This window comes from Ornithodoros turicata, chromosome 6 (genome assembly GCF_037126465.1).
Source record: "Ornithodoros turicata isolate Travis chromosome 6, ASM3712646v1, whole genome shotgun sequence".
NCBI classification, from domain to species: domain Eukaryota; kingdom Metazoa; phylum Arthropoda; class Arachnida; order Ixodida; family Argasidae; genus Ornithodoros; species Ornithodoros turicata.
In genome coordinates, this window is record NC_088206.1 from 16,658,724 (window position 1) to 16,679,646 (window position 20,923).

Genomic DNA, 20,923 nt, shown 5'->3' on the forward strand with positions numbered 1-20,923 from the left:
CTTTTCAATAAATTATAGTAAAGAGAGAGAGAGAGAAAGAGCGCCGACATCAAGCGAGGTGCGTGGGAACGAAGGAGTCGAGTAGAGTCAGTTGAAATTCGTAGTTTTTTCACGACGAGTATTGCGAGGAAAAAGTAGGTAATGGTAGCTAATTTTGCGAGTAATGCAGAGACATGCGAAAGTCAACAGTGGTTGGCGCGAAAAGTTTATAGATGAGCGCTAGGACATGCGGCATGGTTCATGAATACTTGTAACACTCTGTTGTTAATATCCTAAGTGAGCGAAGGCATATATCTGACCTTTGTTCTGCACAGTTGCCTGCAAAGACGTTACGCGTTTCTAGAGCACCGACGAATACGAAAAACAAAACAAAAAAGTTCTTATGCGCTATATGCGATGCAAATATGCAGTGCATATGCGGATGTAGACAAAAGAAAGCAACCTACATTATAATGCAATATTAAACCTTCAGTGCCCTTCTCAGTACTCGAAGCGCAGGCCGCGTATCAAATTTGCATATTTCCTTCAAGAAGAAACAATTCACTTACACAACGCTTTCCCGCTACGTGTAGCGTCAGATGCAACGTTTCTCACCTTCAGATATTAACGGCGTAAAAGCTGTAACGAATATCGTACAAGTAACAGCTCTGACACGGACCTAAGAGCATAAGGCACACAAAGATCTCCAATTGTGGCGCTGGGCTAAATTCAATATACTAAATTAAGGTCGGCCTAAATTAAGTAATTATAGCACTCACAAGCCACCTTAATACTTGCGAACCACTTGCAACCGTATGCAGCTTTGTAGAACTCGGTTCTCCCAAACTTGTCACAACCGTGAAGTCACGGTCAATGCAAATCAACAGCAACGCAGTGAAGTAGCGCAGTTCGTACTCCCGTTACAAAGGGAACCGGAGCACACATAGCTTCGCGGAAGAGATTTAACTCACATGAGGGGCAACTTGCTGAAGTCAGGTGGACTTTGACGTTGGAGTCGTGCGAGAAGTTAACACTTGGTCAAGTTAACTTTGTAGGCAGCGATGTAGATCGTGAAAGTATTCGTTTTCTTTTGCATGCACGCGCGGCACGTGGAAACTTTGGACAGGTCTCAGCGCTACCTCGCGTTTTATTTTGGTTTTGATACCCAAAGTTTGTTTTGGGTGTGTACTGTGTAGGCGGGTGGCGGTGGTGCGCTACAAAAGTTGCGGTGAGTTTACTGTAAAAGTCGTGAATTCCGCCATCTGAATAAAATCGCGAATTCGGATGGAACCACGTTTGGGGAATGTTCCGCGATACTTCAATTTCGTGACATGTACCTACACTCTTAAAAATGAACTTCACCGCATAGCACGCTCCTAGCCAACCATAATCTCGAATGATATCGTTATCTGCCCTCATTTGTTGAAAACGGGAGGCGTACGCCTTTTTTGTGACACTTATGCTGTACATAATTGTCACAGAAAAGGCGTACGCCTCCCGTTTTTAACAAATCAGGCCAGATAACGATATCACTCGAGATCATGGGTGGCTAGGAGCGTGCTATGCGGTGAAGTTCATTTCTAACAGTGTATATCATTCGGTGCAGTGGTTGATCCTCAGGATGTCATGTGGTGAAGTCGTTTCAATAGTGTGCCGTTGCGTGGCAGACCAATATCTCTAAAGAACTAGACTAAAACAGAACTTCACCGCATAGCACGCTCTGTGCCAACCGCTGTCACGAATGCTAAGATTATCGCTTCTGATTCGAAGTGGGGGCAGGGCGTACGCCTTTTTATGTCAATTTGGATATATTCTTAGAGCGCACTGGAAGTCTGAGTCTTTGTTCTTTGTTAGAACAGCGAAAAGCTACACCCTCGAAAAAGCACTTCAGAAAGTAATACGCTGAATGCATACCGCTGCACAGAATGATGCCTTTATCGCCCCTGATTTGCGAAAAGCGTCGGGCGTACGCCCCCTTTTGTGGCGATTAATATAGCCGTGTAAGTGTCACAAAAAGTCTGTCTGTCTTCTCGTTTAAAGATATCAGGAGAGACAACGATGTTATCGATGATTGATATGATATTAGATAAGATTCGGGATGATGGTTGGCTGGGACCGTGTCACCCGGTGAAATTCTGTTAGATTGTACTTCTACCTCTACAGCACGTCTACACCCTAAAACCAGAACTTGAAAGCCAAACATTGCTATGAATGAGATGGTTCTCGCTTCTGAATCGAAATGAGAGAGGGAGGCGTACGTCTTTTTGTGTCAATTTTGATACATGATCATTGACACAAAAAGGCGTACGCCTCCCTCCTTGCTCGAATCAGAAGCGATAACCTCATCATACGTGGAAATCGTTGGCGCACAGGCGTGCTTTGCAGTGAAGTTATGTTTTTACTTTTTAGAGTGTACGTGTAATACCCCTACACTCTTAACAATGAACTTCACGACACAGCACGCTCCTATAGCCAACCATCATTCCGAATGACAACGTTTTCGCCCCTGATTTGTTGAAAACGGGAGGCGGAGCCTATTTTGTGACACTTACGGTGTCACAAAAAAGGCGTACGCCTCCAGGTTTCACGGTACCGGTACCAGTACCCGTTTTCGTACGGTACCGGAAAAAGGTCTTCGCCGGATTTCGGAGAACACCAACTTAACTCTTTTATGTAAGGGACGGAAAAACAAAATATTCTACTTCACGCTTCTTCACTCAAGCTCTGTTAGATATGTTTTACAGTGGCCACCAGGAGGAATTGCTCTCTCGCTCGAAGAAAACTTATGTTCCACGACCACCCTAACGATTTACGCAAATGCTCGAAGTTTACGTTAACGTTAAGATGACACTGAGGCTGACTTTTCCTGGCACGTAATTTGCAACGTTTTTCAGTCGCACCATGAGAGGGAAAAAGTGCCACCAATGAGAACACATCTTTCTGACACCAACGAAAAGTACAGGGGCTAGCTGCACTTTTTTCCCCTTCTTTCATTTTCCCTTCCTCCTCTATCCTTCCCTCTATCCATCTTGCCATCCTTCTTTTTCTTCTTTCCATCCAACCACCCATTCCCGCTCAACGCACACACACATGCCTAAGCAACAGAACGGCTAAGGCGGCTCCGGCAAATCAGCCAAGCGCACGCGGCCGAATCTTCAAAGTCCCCTCCTCCCCCCTCCGTTCCCTTGAGCTGCTCCTGTCTCCGCCACGCACAGACGAAAGCCCTGGGGAGCCCGCGTGAAGTCCACTGGTGCAGAAATTAAGGCCCCGAAGGGCTACTATACCGCGCACGCTCGCTGGAACCTGGCTCGGACTGAAATAGATGGTGCCCAAAGCGCAGGCTGTGCTGCTGTCCGCGACGCGGCTGGCGCCCCATTTGTTGGTCAGAGGGCGCCCGGGGCTCTCATGCGTCCTCGGGGCTCTGTCGCCCGCAGGTACCAGGTCCCCTCCTCTTCAAGTATAGTCGAACGTAGTGAAGCTTTTGGAGCAGCGTAGCGCAGCGATTAGCGTACGACTATCCGTGTTTTCTTCGACGCTAGCACCGCCACCTGTTAGAGCATAAGTTTGGAATGATAGGCGCATGTTTTTGTTTCGATGGCTCTCTGGCTCTATTTTTGGGGTGTACACACTTAGGAAAAAAGGTGCAGCAGTTACACCGTCTAGGAGGTAATAGTTGTCGCATATGTTGTGCCTAAAACGTTGCAAAGACAGAATGACAGGGTTACCGCTTCTAATTCGGTGAGCGAGTGGGGCGTACGCATTTTTGCAGCGATTTGGATATATGATAATTTCTTTTAGCACCCTTTTACACCCTTTATCGGACGCTATGTTGACCTAGGTGGTAACTATAGAAGTTACCACCTTTTCACACCCTTTTTTCTTAGAGTGTAGGGTTTTTGCCTTGTGCATGGTGTAGTTGTACATTGACGCCACGGGACGGAAGCATTTTGTTCATCTGCCCTGCAGCGTGAACTCGACGGTACGTCCTAAAAACATGCAGATGGTGGTGGTGGTGGTGACGGTGAAAGGGCTCGCCGTTGTCGGCCTCACAGAGGTGAGCAACGTCACGACTGACTCTCTGGGGAATGTGCATCCTGGGCCGACTTCTAAGGGAACCGTGCCGACATATGTCTGAAAGCGTCTGAGGAAAACGCAGGAAAAACTCCAGACAGCACAGCCGGCACCGGGATTCGAAAAAAAGAACTTCGCCACATAGCACGCTGACATCATTCTGCCTTCTGATTAGTTAAAAACGAGAAGCGTACGCCTTTTTGTGACAATCGTGTATTTATGTAAATTGTCCCAAAAAGGGGTACGCCCCGCGCTTTGCACAAATCGGGAGTGATAACGGTATCATTCTGTGCAATGGTTGACCTTAGCCGTGCTTTTAGAGTGTACACTATTAAAGGGGCACTAAACTGCAAAAATTTATCCTAGCGGAATGAAAGATGCCGTTACCTGGAGAGCAAAACAAAAGGAACGGGGTTCTTCATTTGCGTCGTTCGTTATATGTGAGCGAAAGAAACCGCGATCGACGCCTTTCCCTCTTTCTCAAGAAGGCCGACAACGGGGAACGGGCTCTCATTGGTCTCTTCAAACGATCTGTACAATCATCGCGGGAAGTCGTTTGAGGAGACCAATCAGAGGCCTCTGCTCATTTTCGCACTTATAGAGATACAGAGGGAGAGGGAAAGCTTAACCTGCGGTTTCTTTTGCTCACGAACGACGCAACGGATGAATCCCATTCCTTTTGTGTTGGTGTCAAAGTAACGGCATCTTTCAGCCCGTGAATTTTTTTTTTCACTTTAGTGCCGCTTTAAGACAAAACTTCGCCACATAAGACGCATCCTAGGCAACCGGCGTTCTGAGTTTACATCGTTCTTTCTCCGCTTCTCTGATTCGTTGAAAACCTGATGAATTCGCGTATTCTTGACAGCTTGCATTTTGCACAATGTGTCCAAAATAGGTGGGTCCATCCCATTTCCCAACAGATCGGGAGACAGAAACGCGATTTCGTTCGGAACGATGGTTGGCTACACTCTTAAAAATGAACTTCACCACACAGCACGCTCCTAGCCAAGCATCATCCCGAGTGACATCTTTCTTTTCCCTGATTTACTGAAAACTGGGGGCGTACGCCATCTTTTTTGCATTATGCGGTTCAGAATTGCCACAAAGATGGCGTACGCTCCCCGTTTTCATCGAATCGAGGAAGAGAACGTTGTCATGCGGGATGATGGTTGGCTAGGAGCGTGCTATGCGGTGAAGCTCTGTTTTTAAGAGTGTAGGAGCGTCTTGTGCACTCTAAAAGCTGAACTGCACCACATAGCACGGTGAAGGCCAACGATTGCACAGAATGATACCGTTATCACTCCCGATTTGTGCAAAGCGCGAGGCGTACGTCTTTTTGAGACAGTTCACATAACTACATAAGTGTCCCAAAAGGCGTACGAATCCAACCAATGAGGAGGCAGAATTATGTTATTCGGAATGGTGGTTGGCTAAGAGCGAGTCATGTGATAAAGTTGTGTCTTAACAGTGTGCTTCCGAGCGCTTAAAAAAAACTTCCCCACATAATATACTGAATGCACAGAATGATACCGTTATCACTCCTGCTTTGTGGGGAGTGATGGGATGTAAGTCTATTTCTGGCAATTAAGATAACTGCGTCACCTGTAACATTTACGTACGAGCGTTTCTGGTAGACAGTGCCTACCAAGATTGGATTCGAATGGATTGAAAAAAAAAAAAAAACATATGAAGATTGTGGTTCGACGAATGTGGATCCAGCTACTCGAGCACGCGTACAATCCACCGCGCTGCGACCATTGGGGTCTGGTTGGTGGAGTTAAATGATGAAATGACGCGAAAGAAAATGAGCAAGTGCAAAACAGAAGAGAGTTGGATTCTTGACGCGTGCGCCTCCCTCTCCCTTCGAATCAGTAACGATAACCCTAGACTCTTAAAAATGAACTTCACCGCATAGCACGCTCCTAGCCAACCGTCTACTCGAATGATATCGCTATGTGCCCTGATTTGTTCAAAACGGTAGGCGTACGCCTTTTTTGTGACACTTATGCTGTTCATAATTGTCACAAAAATGGCGTACGCCTCCCGTTTTCAGCAAATCAGGGCAGATAACGATATCATTCGAGATGATGGTTGGCTAGGAGCGTGCTATGCGGTGAAATTCATTTCTAAGAGTGTACGACTCGTGGCAATGGTGGCACGCAGCGTGCTATGCGGTGAACTTCCGCTTTTAGAGTGTAGCCAACCGTCATCCCGAACGACATTGTTCATTCCCATGATTTGTTGAAAACGGCGGAGGCGTACGTCTTTTTGCGACACTTATGCACTTATGATAATTGTCACGAAAAAGCGTACGCCCAGCATTCTCCACAAATGAGTGATAACGCCATCATTCTGTGCAATGGTTGGCCTTCAGCGTGCATTGCGGTGAAGCTATGTTTTAACAGTGTACACTGTTAAAACAGAACTTCACCGCATAGCACGCTACTAGCCAACCATCATACCGAATGATATCATTTTGTGTCATGATTTGTTCAAAACAGGGGGGAGGCGCCTATCTGGCACAAGATAATCTGTCCCAGATAGGCGCCTCCCCCCTGTTTTGAACAAATCATGACACAAAATGATATCATTCGGTATGATGGTTGGCTAGTAGCGTGCTATGCGGAAGTTCTGTTTTAACAGTGTACACTCTAAAAACTGAACTTGAAACTGGAGAAACTGAAACCACCATAGCACGCCACGAATTGCCACAAACCATTGCCACGAATGATAGGGTTATCGCTACCGAGTCGAAGAGAGAAGTGGGGGGAGGGGGGCGTACGCCTTTTTGTGTCAATTTGGACACAGGGTAATTGATATAAAAAGGCGTACGCCTCCCTCTGTCATCGAATCAGAAGCGATAACCCTATCATTCGTGACAATGGTTGGCGCAGAGCGTGCCATGCGGTGAAGTTCTTTTTTAGGAGTGCGATTCTCCTCGCGTTAGACCGAGTCTTTCTCAGGTCAGATTTTCTCGTCCCCCCCCCCCCTTCATGCGCATGAAGACGCAGGGGAACAGATGCGTCTCAGCTTTGAAACGGTCGTCGTCCTCAGCGTCGCAGCGAAATTAGGGCTAGCGCTTCCTGCGGCCTGGTCATCCGTTCAGAGAGCCCCCCAAGCGCCGGCAGGAAGCTGTAGTGGATATGGGGCGACGCGGGGCGGACGGCCGACACGACGTGATGGAAGAGCGTCTAGTCTGGAAATTACGATTCCCCGATCGCCCCAGGGAAGGAGGGGAGGGAGCAAAAGGCCAACAGGATGGGAAAGGAGGAGGTGGGGAGGCTAATCTGGCGTCGTCTCTCTCTCTCGTGAGCACGACGCGAGCGCCTTCTAACTCACGGCTCCCTCGGGATTGTGGGGGGAAATGGCCACCGCCTCTGCGTTGTGGGGGAAGACGAGTTGCCGGACACGGGAGGAATGGATGGACGAAGGACCGGAAGAGAGACGATGACGCCGAAGGCGCCGCCTGGCTGTCAAGGAGGGCTCTTATTTCGGCGTTGGCAGATAACGATTTCATGAGAGGGTTTCGAGAGGAGTTTCTCGCAGGAGTCACGAACTACTGACGATATGCTTAATTTTTGAAAGGAAAACTTATCATACAGGCTGAGCAAGACATTAACTAAAAAAAACGCTCAAACCTACATGCATAATACACGCATGCGTGCGAAATATGCCATTACAACTTCAATGCACGAGCCTTTCCAAAGATCTGTCGTTTCCTCATACCAAACCTATACGCATGCAGAGTCGTTTTTTATCGCCTGTACATGTGATTCAATCGCTAAAGACAAATAATTTCTTCTATCATCACACTTCATTACGACACGTGTCTACAACAAGGTTGCAGGTTCGATTCCGACCGAGGACGCAACTTGGCGGCAGGGCACAAGTTAGACACGTCGCCTTCCTCGAGGAAGTTAACGTACATAAAGAAACCATCTTGAGCTCGGCAGCAAACACACAAAAACGAAGAGACGCACGAGAGCTCTTGAGAGTCCTTGACATCCTGTTTCGTGTCGCCGCTCTTGTTTATTGTCGCGTTCTTTTTGTTGTGTTTTCTTTATGAATTTCATCCACCAGCGTGCCAGCCTGTATGGCATCTTATGTGCAACGTTACACACGCACATTAAAGGACACTCAGGAGGGCGGCATTAATTCGCAGACCGACTGGCGTCGATCGTGATCATTGTTGTCTCGCTTTGTAAAGCCAGGAATTATCAATAGTCAACAACGGCGCAGCAGCAGGTTTCCCCTCTAAGGAAACCGGGGACAGAAATACAATACTGCTTGGTCACTTCTCCTTTGTACTTTGCGCCAGTGCGGTGAAAGCACGCTTTACAGAAGATGCCACGTACCGACGGAACAATGTACGTCCTCTATCACTCTTAAAAATGAACTTCACCGCATAGCACGCTCCTAGCCAACCATAATCTCGAATTATGTTGTTATCTGCCCTGATTTGTTGAGAACGGGAGGCGTACACCTCTTTTGTGACAATTATGAACAGTATAAGTGTCACAAAAAAAAAAGGCGTACGCCTCCAATTTTCCATAAATCAGGGCAGATAACCATATCATTCGAGGATTATGGTTGGCTAGGAGCGTGCTATGCGGTGAAGTTCATTTCAAAGGTGTACTGTCTTAAAACAGATGGTGGTGGTGGTGGTGGGTGGTGATAGGGTCTTAAAACAGAACTGCAGCGCATAGCGCGCTCCTAGCCAACCACCATCCAGAATAACATCGTTCTCTCCCCTGATTTGTTGAAAATGAGAGGGTGCGCCTTTTTGTGACACTTATGAAGGTATGTTAAGTGTCACGAAGAGACGCCAGCCGCGCGTTTTCAGCAAGTGAGAAGTGATAACGGTTTCATTGTGTGCAACGTTATGCCTTCAGCGTGTGCGTGTTCTGCTCTAGAACAGTACACGCGTCGTCTGACTCCACTTCATAGTTGTGGAAAGCGTTCTGCATTAACATCACATGACGATGAACTGCGCTTCTGAAATGAATTGATGCTGGGAACTCACGACTTCTCGTGTATATGTACGCGCATGCGCGCGCGGAAACGCATTCATCGCTTGAGGTCACGGAAAATAAAAACGTCATTCAGGCCGCTGTTGTATGTTGATATCCGCGATAAGGTCTTGTGACGGGAAATGGATTTCGACACCTGCCTCTTACCGTGTATTCACACGTGCGACATCCTCACGGAATATTCTAGTGGAAGAAAATGCGGAAACATTGCTCACAGAGCCGAAGATCCGGTGCATGCGGTGCGGAATATCGGGAGTGGCGTACTGCGCATTTAGCAGACGACACTTAGCAGACGACGCCGTCAGCGTGTTTTCCTGTCGTCTGCTACGGAATATCTTGTGGCTGTGTAGCAGGATATTCCCCACGTTTAGCAGTGTACGTGAAGACACGACGTTGAACGCTCGTGCTCACGTGACAGCAGAAAGCTATGACGCTTTTCGCATCTTCCGCTTCTGGGGGAATGTCGCTGGTGTGAATACGCGGATAGGAAACAGAGGGAGTGTATAGAGAAGACGACGACAGGTAGTCTGGAGCACGACAACCGTTTTGCTGTAGCTTACTGTCACTGTAACTGTACGTACTGGTCTGGTATATTATAGCGACCATGTCATTTGCTCCCCTCTGCAGCGCCGCAATTCCAGGGCTAGCGGAGGGGCTGGTCATCGGCCCGCTTATTGCTTCTTTATTTGCCATAATATATCGTACTCAAGCTTACATTAGGGCTTTCGTACTATCAGTGCATGTCCCCATGAGACACGGATTCTCGCGAAAGTCGTACACTGATTATCATAATCATTCCATGCGTCTTAGCGGGTTTCAAAGCCTCGAAATACGCGTACCGTTGCTGTCGTCTGCTACAGCTGTGTGTCTGCTTCTATACGTCCAAAGTTCAAATTTGAACCGTCCAATCACGATGAAAACCCCGCGGGCCGATGCATCGCGCACCCAACGGATCTTGGGGACGGAATTCTGCATCGGGGTTGCTGATTACGACATAGCCGTTATAATCCACAGAATAGGCCGTGGTCCGGAGTCACTGATCGACGACTACGTCACAATTATTCGGATTATATTCAAAAGAAATTACTTGTGCTTTCTACTAGTGCTAGACAGGCACGAAGAGCGATATTCGTGACCTTTCAACTGGCGCGCCCGCATTGCGTTCCTCAGATTCGGATCCGCATTAGCCATTTTCGACTACAGTTACTGGCAGTTTTTTCATCGAGAAATTCCATTGGTTGTCCCGTATGATAGCGGCCGTCCCAGGCGGCCTCTTTCGTAACGGGAGATGCTAATCTATAGGTTTCTGCCTCTATGCGATGGTCGAGCTCTCCATGCACTCTTAGAAATGAACTTCACCTCACAGCACGCTCCTAGCCAACCATCATCTCGAATGATACCATTATCTGCCCTGATTTGCTGAAAACGGGAGGTGTGAAACCGGGAGGTGTGCCTTTTTTGTGACAATTATGAACAGCATAAGTGTCACAAAAAAGGCGTACGCCTCCCGTTTTCAACAAATCAGGGCAGATAACCATATCATTCGAGATGATGGTTGGCTATAAGCGTGCTATGCGATGAAGTTCATTTTTAAGATATGGGGATGTCCGGCATACAACACCCTTGGCTTACGGCTTACAGTACACTCTCAGAACAGAACTTCACCGCATAGCATGTTGTGTGCCAACCACTGCCACGAACGATTGTTATCGCTTCTGATTTGAAGAGAGAGAGAGAGAGTGGAGTACGCCTTTCTGTAGCAATTATCATATATCCAAATTGCTACACAAAAGGCGTACGCCCCCCTCGCTCTTCGAATCAGAAGCGGTCATCCTATCATTCGTGGAAATATTTGTCGGACAGCGTGCTATGCGGTGAAGTTCTGTTCTGAGAGTGTACGTAAATATGTTCCACGAACATTCTTCATTCCAAAAACAGAACTTCATCGCATGGTACGCTGTGCGCCAACCATTGCCACGAACGATAGGGTTATTGATTCTGATTCGAAGAAAGAGAAAGAGAGAGAGGGGCGTACGCCTTTTCGTGTCAGTTTCGATACATGACAATTGACACAAAGGGGGGGGGGGGTAATGGCAGGATCGGCTCGCCGTTGTTGAACCACACAGAAGTGGGCGTCGTCATGACTATAGCAAAAAAAAAAAAAAAAAGAAAAAAGGAAAATAAAGAGAAAGAAAGAAAGAAAGACGGATGGAGGATAGAGGGCAACTGACGCAGAAAGGCGGACGCCCCCTCTCCCTTCGAATCAGGAGCGACAACTCTATCATTCGTGGCAATGGTTGGCGCACAGCGTGCTATGCACTGAAGTTTTGTTTTTAGAGTGTTATGTCTCATGTTTGAATAGTTCCTTCCTTTGATGAAGAAAGAGCAGAGTGGAGTAAATTCATTCAAGACATTCACCCACTTGTTCCATCCATCCCTTTCGTTATTTTCCTCCCATCTATAGACAATTCCTACGCTGCTTTCACCCACTTTCTATGCGCTCAATTCCTAGCTCAAGTTTAGAGTGGTCACCTTGAGCTCGCCCGAAGGGCTTTTGTGGGATAATCCGTTCACCTCCGTCGCTTTTTTTCTTAGCCCAAACTCCGTAAACCCCATCTGTAAACCAAGGTCATACACAATGACGTCACACGGACATTTTCCTTTCTTTCATTTCTCTTTTTCCCTCTCGCCATTTACTGTTCACGTGGGATCTTTCTTATATATATTTGTGTAACTTGTGCAAACGTTTTTCACAAGGACGGGTATCGGGTAAAAGTGGGACTGCTGCTGACGTACTTCGCTGCTTAAAGAAACTAGTTTCTACCCTTGTAGTTTTAACTATACGTTGCATAGCTTCGTATGCAAGACGTGTAGTCGCCTACAGTCTAAAAACAGATCCCGCACAACACGCCCTGCGCCGAACCAGGTAGTCATAATTCTTGGTTTGGGCAAAGGGAATCATTCCGAATGGTTTTGTTCTCTCCCATGACAGGTTGGAAATGTTTTGCATACGCTTTTTTTTGGACACTTTGCATTTGAGGTGGCGAGAGGTATGAGAACCCGTTTTCAACAGGTCAGCAAAGATATATTACATGGGTTTCTTATACGGGTTTGCTCGAGCTGGTGCTATGTGGCAAGGTTCAGTTTTAACAGCGTACAGGTACCAGGTCTGAAGGGACAAACCTCTCTTTCCCTCTAATTCTCTCCATCACATTCTTAAAAGAGAATTTCACCGCACGACACGCGCCCAGCAAACAATCATCCCGAATGACATCGTTATCTCTCTCCTGATTCGTTGAAAACGAGACGGGTATACACTTCTTGGTGATACTTATATAGTTATATTGATTGCCACAAAAAGGAGTACGCCCCGTGTTTTCTACAAATCAGGACCGATCACTCTGTCATTCTATGCAATTTTGGCCTTCAGCGTGCAATGTGGTGAAGTTCTGTTTTCTGAAAGCCAATTCCCTACACTATAAAAACAGAGCTTCACCGCATAGCACGCTGTGCGCCAACCATTGCGCAGAATGATAGTGTTATTGCTACTGATTCGAAGAGGGAGGGGCTGTAGGTCTTTTAATTTAAATGTCAATTTAAGTGTCAGTTTAAAAAATATGATAATTGACACAAAGAGGCATACGCCCCCCCACCCTTTCTCTCTCTCTCTCTCTCTTCAGATCAGAAACGATAACCCTTCATTCGTGGCAATGGTTGGCGCATTGAGTGCTGTGCGGTGAAGTTCTGTTCTCAGTGTGTGTCGGAAGCTATCCTGAGATTCCCGATAATTAATTTACAGAGTTACGATTCTTGATATTTTAAGTGCTTGAATTACACAAAAATGTCCGCGCGAGTCTCGTTATGGGAAGCCGCTCGACGTAGCACCTGTAACCAGTCCATCCCATTTCGAGGCTCCTAAGCATTCCGTCACGCTCATCACGGCGACATAGCAACGGCAACAACAACAAATACACTGATGATGATAATGGGGAAATTCGCCACCGACATAGCAAAGCACAGCTTGGCTGAATCCATTTGCGTTTACGAGGTAGAATAATTTGAGAGGCCGCATTCAGCGCTTGCACACAACAACACACAACTTATCACAAACAGAGCGCGCGAACAAAAGCTACGCGCGAAAAAGAAACAGAAACAGAGGAGGAGACAGAAGGCGGTTCCTACTGGCACCCCATGCCGATGAGCCCTGAGGCTGCGTTTTAATACTGCTTTCATCACGAACGACGAATTAGAAACAACATAAGGAAAGAAGGGTGATAACAGAAGCGCGTGCAACTGAAAGGATAGTTTCCGGATTGTGTGCCTCTCTCTGTGTGCGAGGGAAACAGGGTGAGAGAGAGAGAGATTAAAAAAAGACGCAGTAACCACTGAATTTCAATAAAGAGGCAAACATGTGGTGTCGGACGCGTTTGGAGCCATATGACATCGTTGAATTCTTCGCTTTCCTTTTGCTTCCTGCAAGTAAACGGCACCGTGTACTGAACGAAAACCGCTGCTTTTGTGACGTGCAACAAATATTACGCGTCTAGTATTTCTATTCTTGTAATTTGAATATGATGCTCGAAGAGTGTAAGCTCCAAATATGAAACCTGAGCCGGAGAACATGCGTCCTAAAATAGGGCCGAGGGGAAGAAAGAGAAATAACGAAGAAATAGAAAAAATGGTGAAAAAAAAAAAAAAAACAGGCGTGCTAGCTAAACGCTCAGGACGAAGGGGTGCGTTAAATTCATTCAGTTATAGATATTCAGTAGGTGGATATTCGTTTATACAAAAGAATCGGCCGGTTCTACAAGGAATGCTACTCATAAAGAGCACGCAGCAAATTATGAAATCAAGATATTTCGTCTTTCTATATAGAAGAACCAAGCATAAACGCTTTCTCTGCGCGGTCTACACTCTAAGAAAGAATGGTGTGAAAAGGTTGTAACTTCTACAGTTGCCACCTAGGTCAACATAGCGTCTGATAAAGGGTGTAAAAGGGTGGTAAAAGCAATTATCATACATCCAAATTGCTACAAAAAGGCGTACGCCCCCCTCGCTCACCGAATCAGAAGCGGTAACCCTATCACTCGTGGCAGAGAGTGAGGTAGCAGGTAGAACCTTGCAACCTTTTCGGCACAACATATGCGACAACAATTACCTCCTAAAAGGTGTAACTGCTCCACCCTTTTTTCTAAGAGTGTACCTCCCAAGGATCACAGTGTCACGTACCGACGAATTGTTCACTAGTTCGCTCGTATATCAACTTTACGCTCACGCTTTACACGCACACATTTTTTAAAAAGCAATGAAGAACAACAACAAAATATGTGCAGCGGTCTTTCGGTGATGCCCACCAGATCTACCAATGCATTTCTTGTTTTGTGAAGTTAAAAAAAATATTGTTAATAAACTGAATTATCCTTATTATTATTTCTACTGTACTGTGTACGAGATTCGAGCGTGCAAAAGACAAAGCCAATGTTCATTCAGTTCGACAGAACAAGTCTTTTTGCTCAGGCTTCGGCCCCTTGCTTTAGTCGCTGCAGTGTTGCTTGCTCCGCTTCCGCCTTCTTCATTTCCAATTGGAGTGGGTTACGGTATTCCCGAAGCGTGAATCTACATTCTTAGCAATAACTTCACCACGTCACATGGTGAAGGCCAACCATTCCACAGAATGATACCGTTACCCTTCCTGATTTGTGGAAAGCACGGGGCGTACATCTTTTTTTTTTCTTAAAAACTCACAATAGTGAGTTTTTAGTATGACGTACGCCGTCGCCTTTGCGTACGTAAGGATAGCGTGGTGGTTCTGCGCCATGCTCAAAGCTCTGCTGGTGTCTTGCGCGTGCGCAGAACCACCAACGCTATCCCTTACGTACGCAAAGGCGATAGCGTACGATACACTAAAACTCACTAATTAACGCAAGTGCGTAAGTGTCACAAAAAGGCGCACGCTTCCCGTCTTCGACAAATCAGGGAAGAGAATGATGTCATTCGGGATACTGGTTGGCTAGGAGCGTGTTTTACGGTGAAGTTATGTGTTGTCGCTCTTTCAGACATATGTCGGCACAGTTCCCCTAGAAGTCGGCCCAGGACGCACATTTCCCCAGGGCGTTAGTCGTGACGTTGCCCACATACGTGAGGCCGACAACGGCAAGCCCTTTCACAATCACCACCACCTATGTGTTGTCGCTCCCGCGTCGGAATAAAGTGTCCAGGAAAACGAAGAAAATAACGAACTGGGAGAAATACAGACAGGGACTGGCCAACTCCACGGCAGATGACCTGCTTGACTGTATAAAGACGTCCTTGGCAAATAGTACGGCGACAGTATTTTACCCAGCCTCAATGCCTGTTCCTGACCTTAAGTATCTCAATCTCCGAGCCGCGCGACGTCGGACACAGAGAAGAGCAATAAGAACTGGGCTCGAGGTCGACTGGATCTCGTACAAGCGAATCTCAGCTGCACATAGAAGACACGTATTAAAATTGAGGCGCACACAGTGGAAGCAGTTTAGTGAGTCTCTTAATGCTCACACCCCTGTCACAAAAGTATGGAGTATGGAGTACTCTGAGAGCCATTGAAGGCCTCCCTCGACCGTCAAACCCGTTGGTCACGCTGTCCGTTTCATCCAAAAGAGAGCCTAAGGATCTTGCAGAAGAGTTTGCCAGAGAACTAGCCCAAGTGGCCAGCTGCATTGATCATCGTCCATCGTTAAGGGACTCAGCTTCCGATGGTTCCCCAACGGATGATGACATTACCATGACTGAGCTACATGAGGCTGTTGTCAAGGGCTTAAAACGACGCAGCGCCGTTGGACCAGACGGAATATCGAATCAGGCCCTGAAGAACCTAAGCGACGAACAACTTGTCTCTCTCCTCCAGTTATTCAACAAGGTCTGGTGTTCGGGAAGCATACCCCCTGATTGGAAACACGCCCGAGTCATCCCTATATTAAAGAAGGGGAGACCGCCTGACTAATTGTCCTCGTATCGTCCCATTGCTCTCACTTCGTGTGTTGGCAAGCTACGGGAAAGAATTGTTCAAAAGTGGCTGTCATGGGCTTTAGAGCAAGGTCACCATTTCCCTGAACATATTGCAGCCTTCAGGAAAGGCAGAGGTACATCGGACGCAATTGCTGAAGTGGCCACAGGACTGTAGTATAGGCGAGGGAGTCAAGTGCATTCGCCCTTGCCCTGTTCTTAGATGTGAAGAAAGCGTACGATTCTGTAAAGCACTCAGCCTGTTTATCGGCGCTAACTGAAGCCAGAATCACTGGGCATCTCCTGAGATTCATTGTAGACTTTTTGTCAGACAGAAAGTTCGACGTGTCTGTTCGCGGCCACATTAGTTCCACAAATCTTTTCAGCGAGGGGTCCCGCAGGGCAGTGTACTGTCATCCACGCTGTTCAACTTAATCATGGCTGGGATCCACAAACAAATGCGTCCTACACCATATGCGCCACAACTGACCCTATACGCCGATGATATCTGTCTCCGCATAGCAGGAACAAGGAGAAGATTCGCGACTCAGCCGACGTAGCACTAAAGGCCATCAAGGAGGCCTTGTCGGAGAGAGGGCTGGTGATATCACCAGAAAAGTCCCGATGTCTTGTCTGCATCCCCCAAAGAAACACGTTGGTAGGGACTTCCCACGTCTAAGCATCAATAACATCCCTGTTCTAAGATGTAAAGCATGCAAATACCTTGGTGTCGCTATTGACAGCGCCTTACGCTGAACGAAGCAAGTGAACGAAACCATTGCTACAGGGAAGAAATCGCTAAATTTGCTCAGACGAATCAGTGGCAAAGCATGGGGCTGTGATGCACGATCCATATTCACTCTGCGCAGAGCTCTTATTCTTTCTCGGATTCTGTATGCGACGCCGTACGTTGGCATGTCGCCAACACAATAGCTGAACCTCGAGCGTCTCCATCGGACCGGTATACGAACAGCGCTTGGTTTACCCAGCTTCTCCAGCGTACCTATACCTACCTGGAGTCAAAAGAAAAGCCCGTTAGCATCCATTTAAAACTCAGAGGGCTCCAGTTCATTGACAACGCAACACTTCTGGGCAAGAAACAACTCCTCACCGGTCTTCAAGGCAACCTCACCACGGCCCTAGGCCGCCTGGCTAGGTCGCACGCAAATTGCCCCCTACCGTACGACGGATGTATCCCACGACCTGCTACTCCATGGCGTGAGGTAATGTCCCATATCTCGTTGCACATTCGAGGGCTAAGAAAGAAGGGCGAATCCAACTCACGGGTAGCCAAGGCAGCTGGTGAGGTCCTAATTAGTGGCACTTTCACGCACACACTCTGGTGTTCACGGACGGCTCCATTGACGCAGAGTGTAGGAGCGCTACTTCCTCCTTCTATATACCAGACTTGTGCCCGTTACCAAAAAATAGGAACTAAATACCGTTACCCGTTACTTCAGAAAAAAGTAACTAAATACGTTACTCGTTACCAACATACAAAAGTAACGAGTTCTCGTTACTCACAGGTAACGAGTTACTTTTTCGTTACCGCCGCATAGTTAAAGGAGCCAACAAACATGCCTTCACTTGCCTTCAACTCATTATTAATGAGAAATTGCACTTCACAAGAAGCTGATACTCGAAATTTACATCAGTGATATTCGTTCTCTTTCGTGTGATGACATCTGCTGCAGAAGTGGGGGTGATCGGAGGTTATGAAAACACAAGAAAAGACACCGATTTTCGTGCCACCGATCACCAACGGTTCCCAAAAACAGACGAGGGGCTGCGTCATAATTTAGGGCTCTCAGAAGCTTAGCAAAGACAAGAAAAGGCCAGAAGTCGAAACGCGTTTTTTATAGCCATAGCACAATTGGTACCCATCCTTGGAAAGGAGTGATGGTCGGAGATTACGGAAACAAGAGAAAAGACAAGGGCCTTCGTTTAAGACGATTCAGCACGTCAACAACACACCCAACGAGGGACTGCAATAATACTTTGAGTCACACGTGGTCGTGGGTCACGCAGGTCCACGCATTGCGCCACACGGAGTGCCGAAATGTGCTCCCCCGCGCTGAAGAAAAGGAACGAGTAACGTCAGTAACGAGTTACCAATTTTTGTAACTGATTCCGTTACCATTACCACTTTTTAAAAAGTAGCTGAATCGTTACTTCGTTACCAAAAAAAAGTAACCGTTACCAAGTAACGGGTTACTTGTAACGAGTTAGGCACAACTCTGCTATATACCATCATTAAATGTGGCATGGCAAGGAAAATCTGTTCGATACCCAGTATGCTCTACGACGGCTGAGCTTCTGGCAATATTACATGCAGCAGCTGCGGTACAGGTGAAGGGAATCACCAAGGCTGTCATCCTCACGGATTCGCGTAGCGCTCTCCAAATGGTGATGAACCCCAAATGCAATAGCATCCTAGCTCGGTGTATCAGAACGTCATGTACCCAACACAAGACAATCGGTGGAGACGTCTCCCTGAAGCCCCACGTCGGCATCAGTGGCAACGAAAAAGCGCACTAACTAGCATCTGCTGCACACCACAGCTCCAGCCCTAGTTTGCCAACCCCGGGAGACAGCGACAGAAAATTGGTCATCAATGATATAGTTCTTATGCAGCACCCGGGGATCCGGGACATCCTGGAAAATCATCGACTTGATCTCCAGCTGAAAGGACTTTCCCGCAGTACACAAACTCTGCTCTTCAGGTTGCGAGCAAGAAGCGCTTTCACTAAATCACAATTATTCAAGATTGGCTCCCTAGACAACGCAAACTGCATACATTGTCCAGGAAATTGAAACTATCGAACACAGCCTACTGCATTGCTGTGCATATGCTGCGGTGCGGGAGAAATATTTTGGCCATTGCAGGAACTGTGCGGTGGATGATGTCCTACATCCCAGAGGCGAAATTCGCAGCCTCGTCTGCTTTCTCCAGGAATCTGGCCTCGCTCAAAGGCTATGAGTACTGCTCGAACTTCTCGCAAACTCTGCAGTGACTGCCCTATATCTTAACTTTCGGCCGTCATCATTCCTTCATCTGTTATCACACTATATCATCTCGTCCTGGTTACAGTCGTGACGCAGCCCACATACGTGAGGCCAACAACGGCAAGTCGGTTTTCTTCACCACCTATGTGAAGTCGGCCCAGGACGCACGATCCCCCCCTACGATAGCCGTGACGTTGCCCGCCTGAGCGTGGCCCACTTCGAGAAGCAGTTTTCATCATCACCACCACCACTTGTTTTAAAGGGACGATCGTATCCGTTTCAGGCGATTTATACACCTGTCAAACGGCATGCTCGAAATACTTCGGGGAATTTTCATTTGCAAAAAATGACCTCTGACAGCCGTGTGAGACAGCAGCTCAAAGGACCTTTCCAATTGACATTTGACATTTGAAATGACATTGACTGTGGTGCTCTTGACGATCTGGAGCATATTCTTCTTCATTGCCCTCACTACCAACCTTCCCGAACCACACTCTCCGAGTCTCTTCGTCAGCTGGACTCTCGCCCTTTCTCCCTATCGAAATTGCTTGGTCCCTGGCCCAATCCAGCCCAGCAACGCTCTGCGCTCAAAGCTCTTCTGACATTTCTGGACACCACCGGCCTTCGATCGTTATTGTGAAGGGGCTCGTTATTTTATTCCCCCCATTCCCACCAGCAATGGGGTAGAGTATCGCCTGTGGCGATGAAACTCTCCACTCTCCAAGGTCAAAAATAAAGTTGTTGTTGTTGCTGTTGCATATGCACAGCAAAGCAGCTGTCTGGCTAGGGTATTAGTCGATTTCGCAAAACCACGGTGTCATTTTATTCCTTGTTGACCACTAACCACGGTATCGAAAATCCCAAGCGAAACAGTGACGTAGTTTGACTGTTATTCGATTGAATACTTGACAAGTGCAGACGACGGATGTTGAGAGTATGCCGGAATTCCCTCTCTGGAAAAAGGCGAAAACGTCATTCCCTACACCGCCAATCATATCAGAGCACAGGCTTGAGAACAGGGATGCTGAGGCGGCGCCATTTCTCCTCTGAGAGGGGGCCCTCTCACTCCTCCTGTTAGGGAGTGACGTCACGCTGATCTCGTTCTCGGTGGAGCCTCCGCGGCTGCAGAAGCACCGGTGATGTTTAAAATTCGTTTACTTAATATCTAAGCACTTTTCGGACGAAAAAGTTAGCCAAGTAGATTGCCGGCCGATGCCGACCACAGAGGTATCTGTTTCATAGATTAATTTCTTCGTTTATTTATTTATTAATACACTCAAGGCATAGCATTACAGAGGGGAGTGGGTATAGATGGGTTTCTGGATGCGACCATCCCTTTAAGAGTGTAAGCAATCCCGAAGGGCACGCTTCACTTTCATCGCGCTCCATTTCATCAAGTCCAGCAACAGCCTGAGCCAAATGGTCCCAAAGACTGCTCGCTCAGCCGGAGAGAGACACAGTGCGTGGTTGCTTCCCCTGCGTGCATTATTGCCGTGCAGTGAAAGCACGCTTTACAGGGCACGAGGGGACACATGCTTTGTTTGACTTGACTCTCCATTTGTTTGACTCCTCTTGTGTGATTAAACATATACCCCCCCCCCATTTGTATACTATCGTATACTACTCAAACGAAGCGCGAAGACGGTCTACAGATGAATTTATTCCCACTTCATCTCCCATTGTTTTCTAAAATTGACATCAATACTCCACAAGATTACACTGCTGTAGCGGCCTCTTCGACCACCCTGTAAATCCTGCCTTGCTGCAGTATGAGCTTAAATGATGAGACGGCTGCAGCACAGGGCAAAGTTACTTGTATATTCGTTGACCGAGGCAAACAGTGTCAGCTCGTC

At 47.3% G+C, this 20,923-nt stretch overlaps 2 protein-coding genes across 6 annotated transcripts in view; one reads left to right on the plus strand and one right to left on the minus strand.

The window, feature by feature from the left end:
* LOC135399284 (myelin transcription factor 1-like protein) overlaps positions 1-20,923 on the minus strand; it is a 143,826-nt gene that overhangs the window by 34,410 nt on the left and 88,493 nt on the right. The window lies entirely within an intron of this gene.
* Positions 15,610-16,062, plus strand: LOC135397506 (uncharacterized). The gene has a single exon (XM_064629110.1). The coding sequence runs from the start codon at positions 15,610-15,612 to the stop codon at positions 16,060-16,062; it is 453 nt and encodes a 150-aa protein (XP_064485180.1).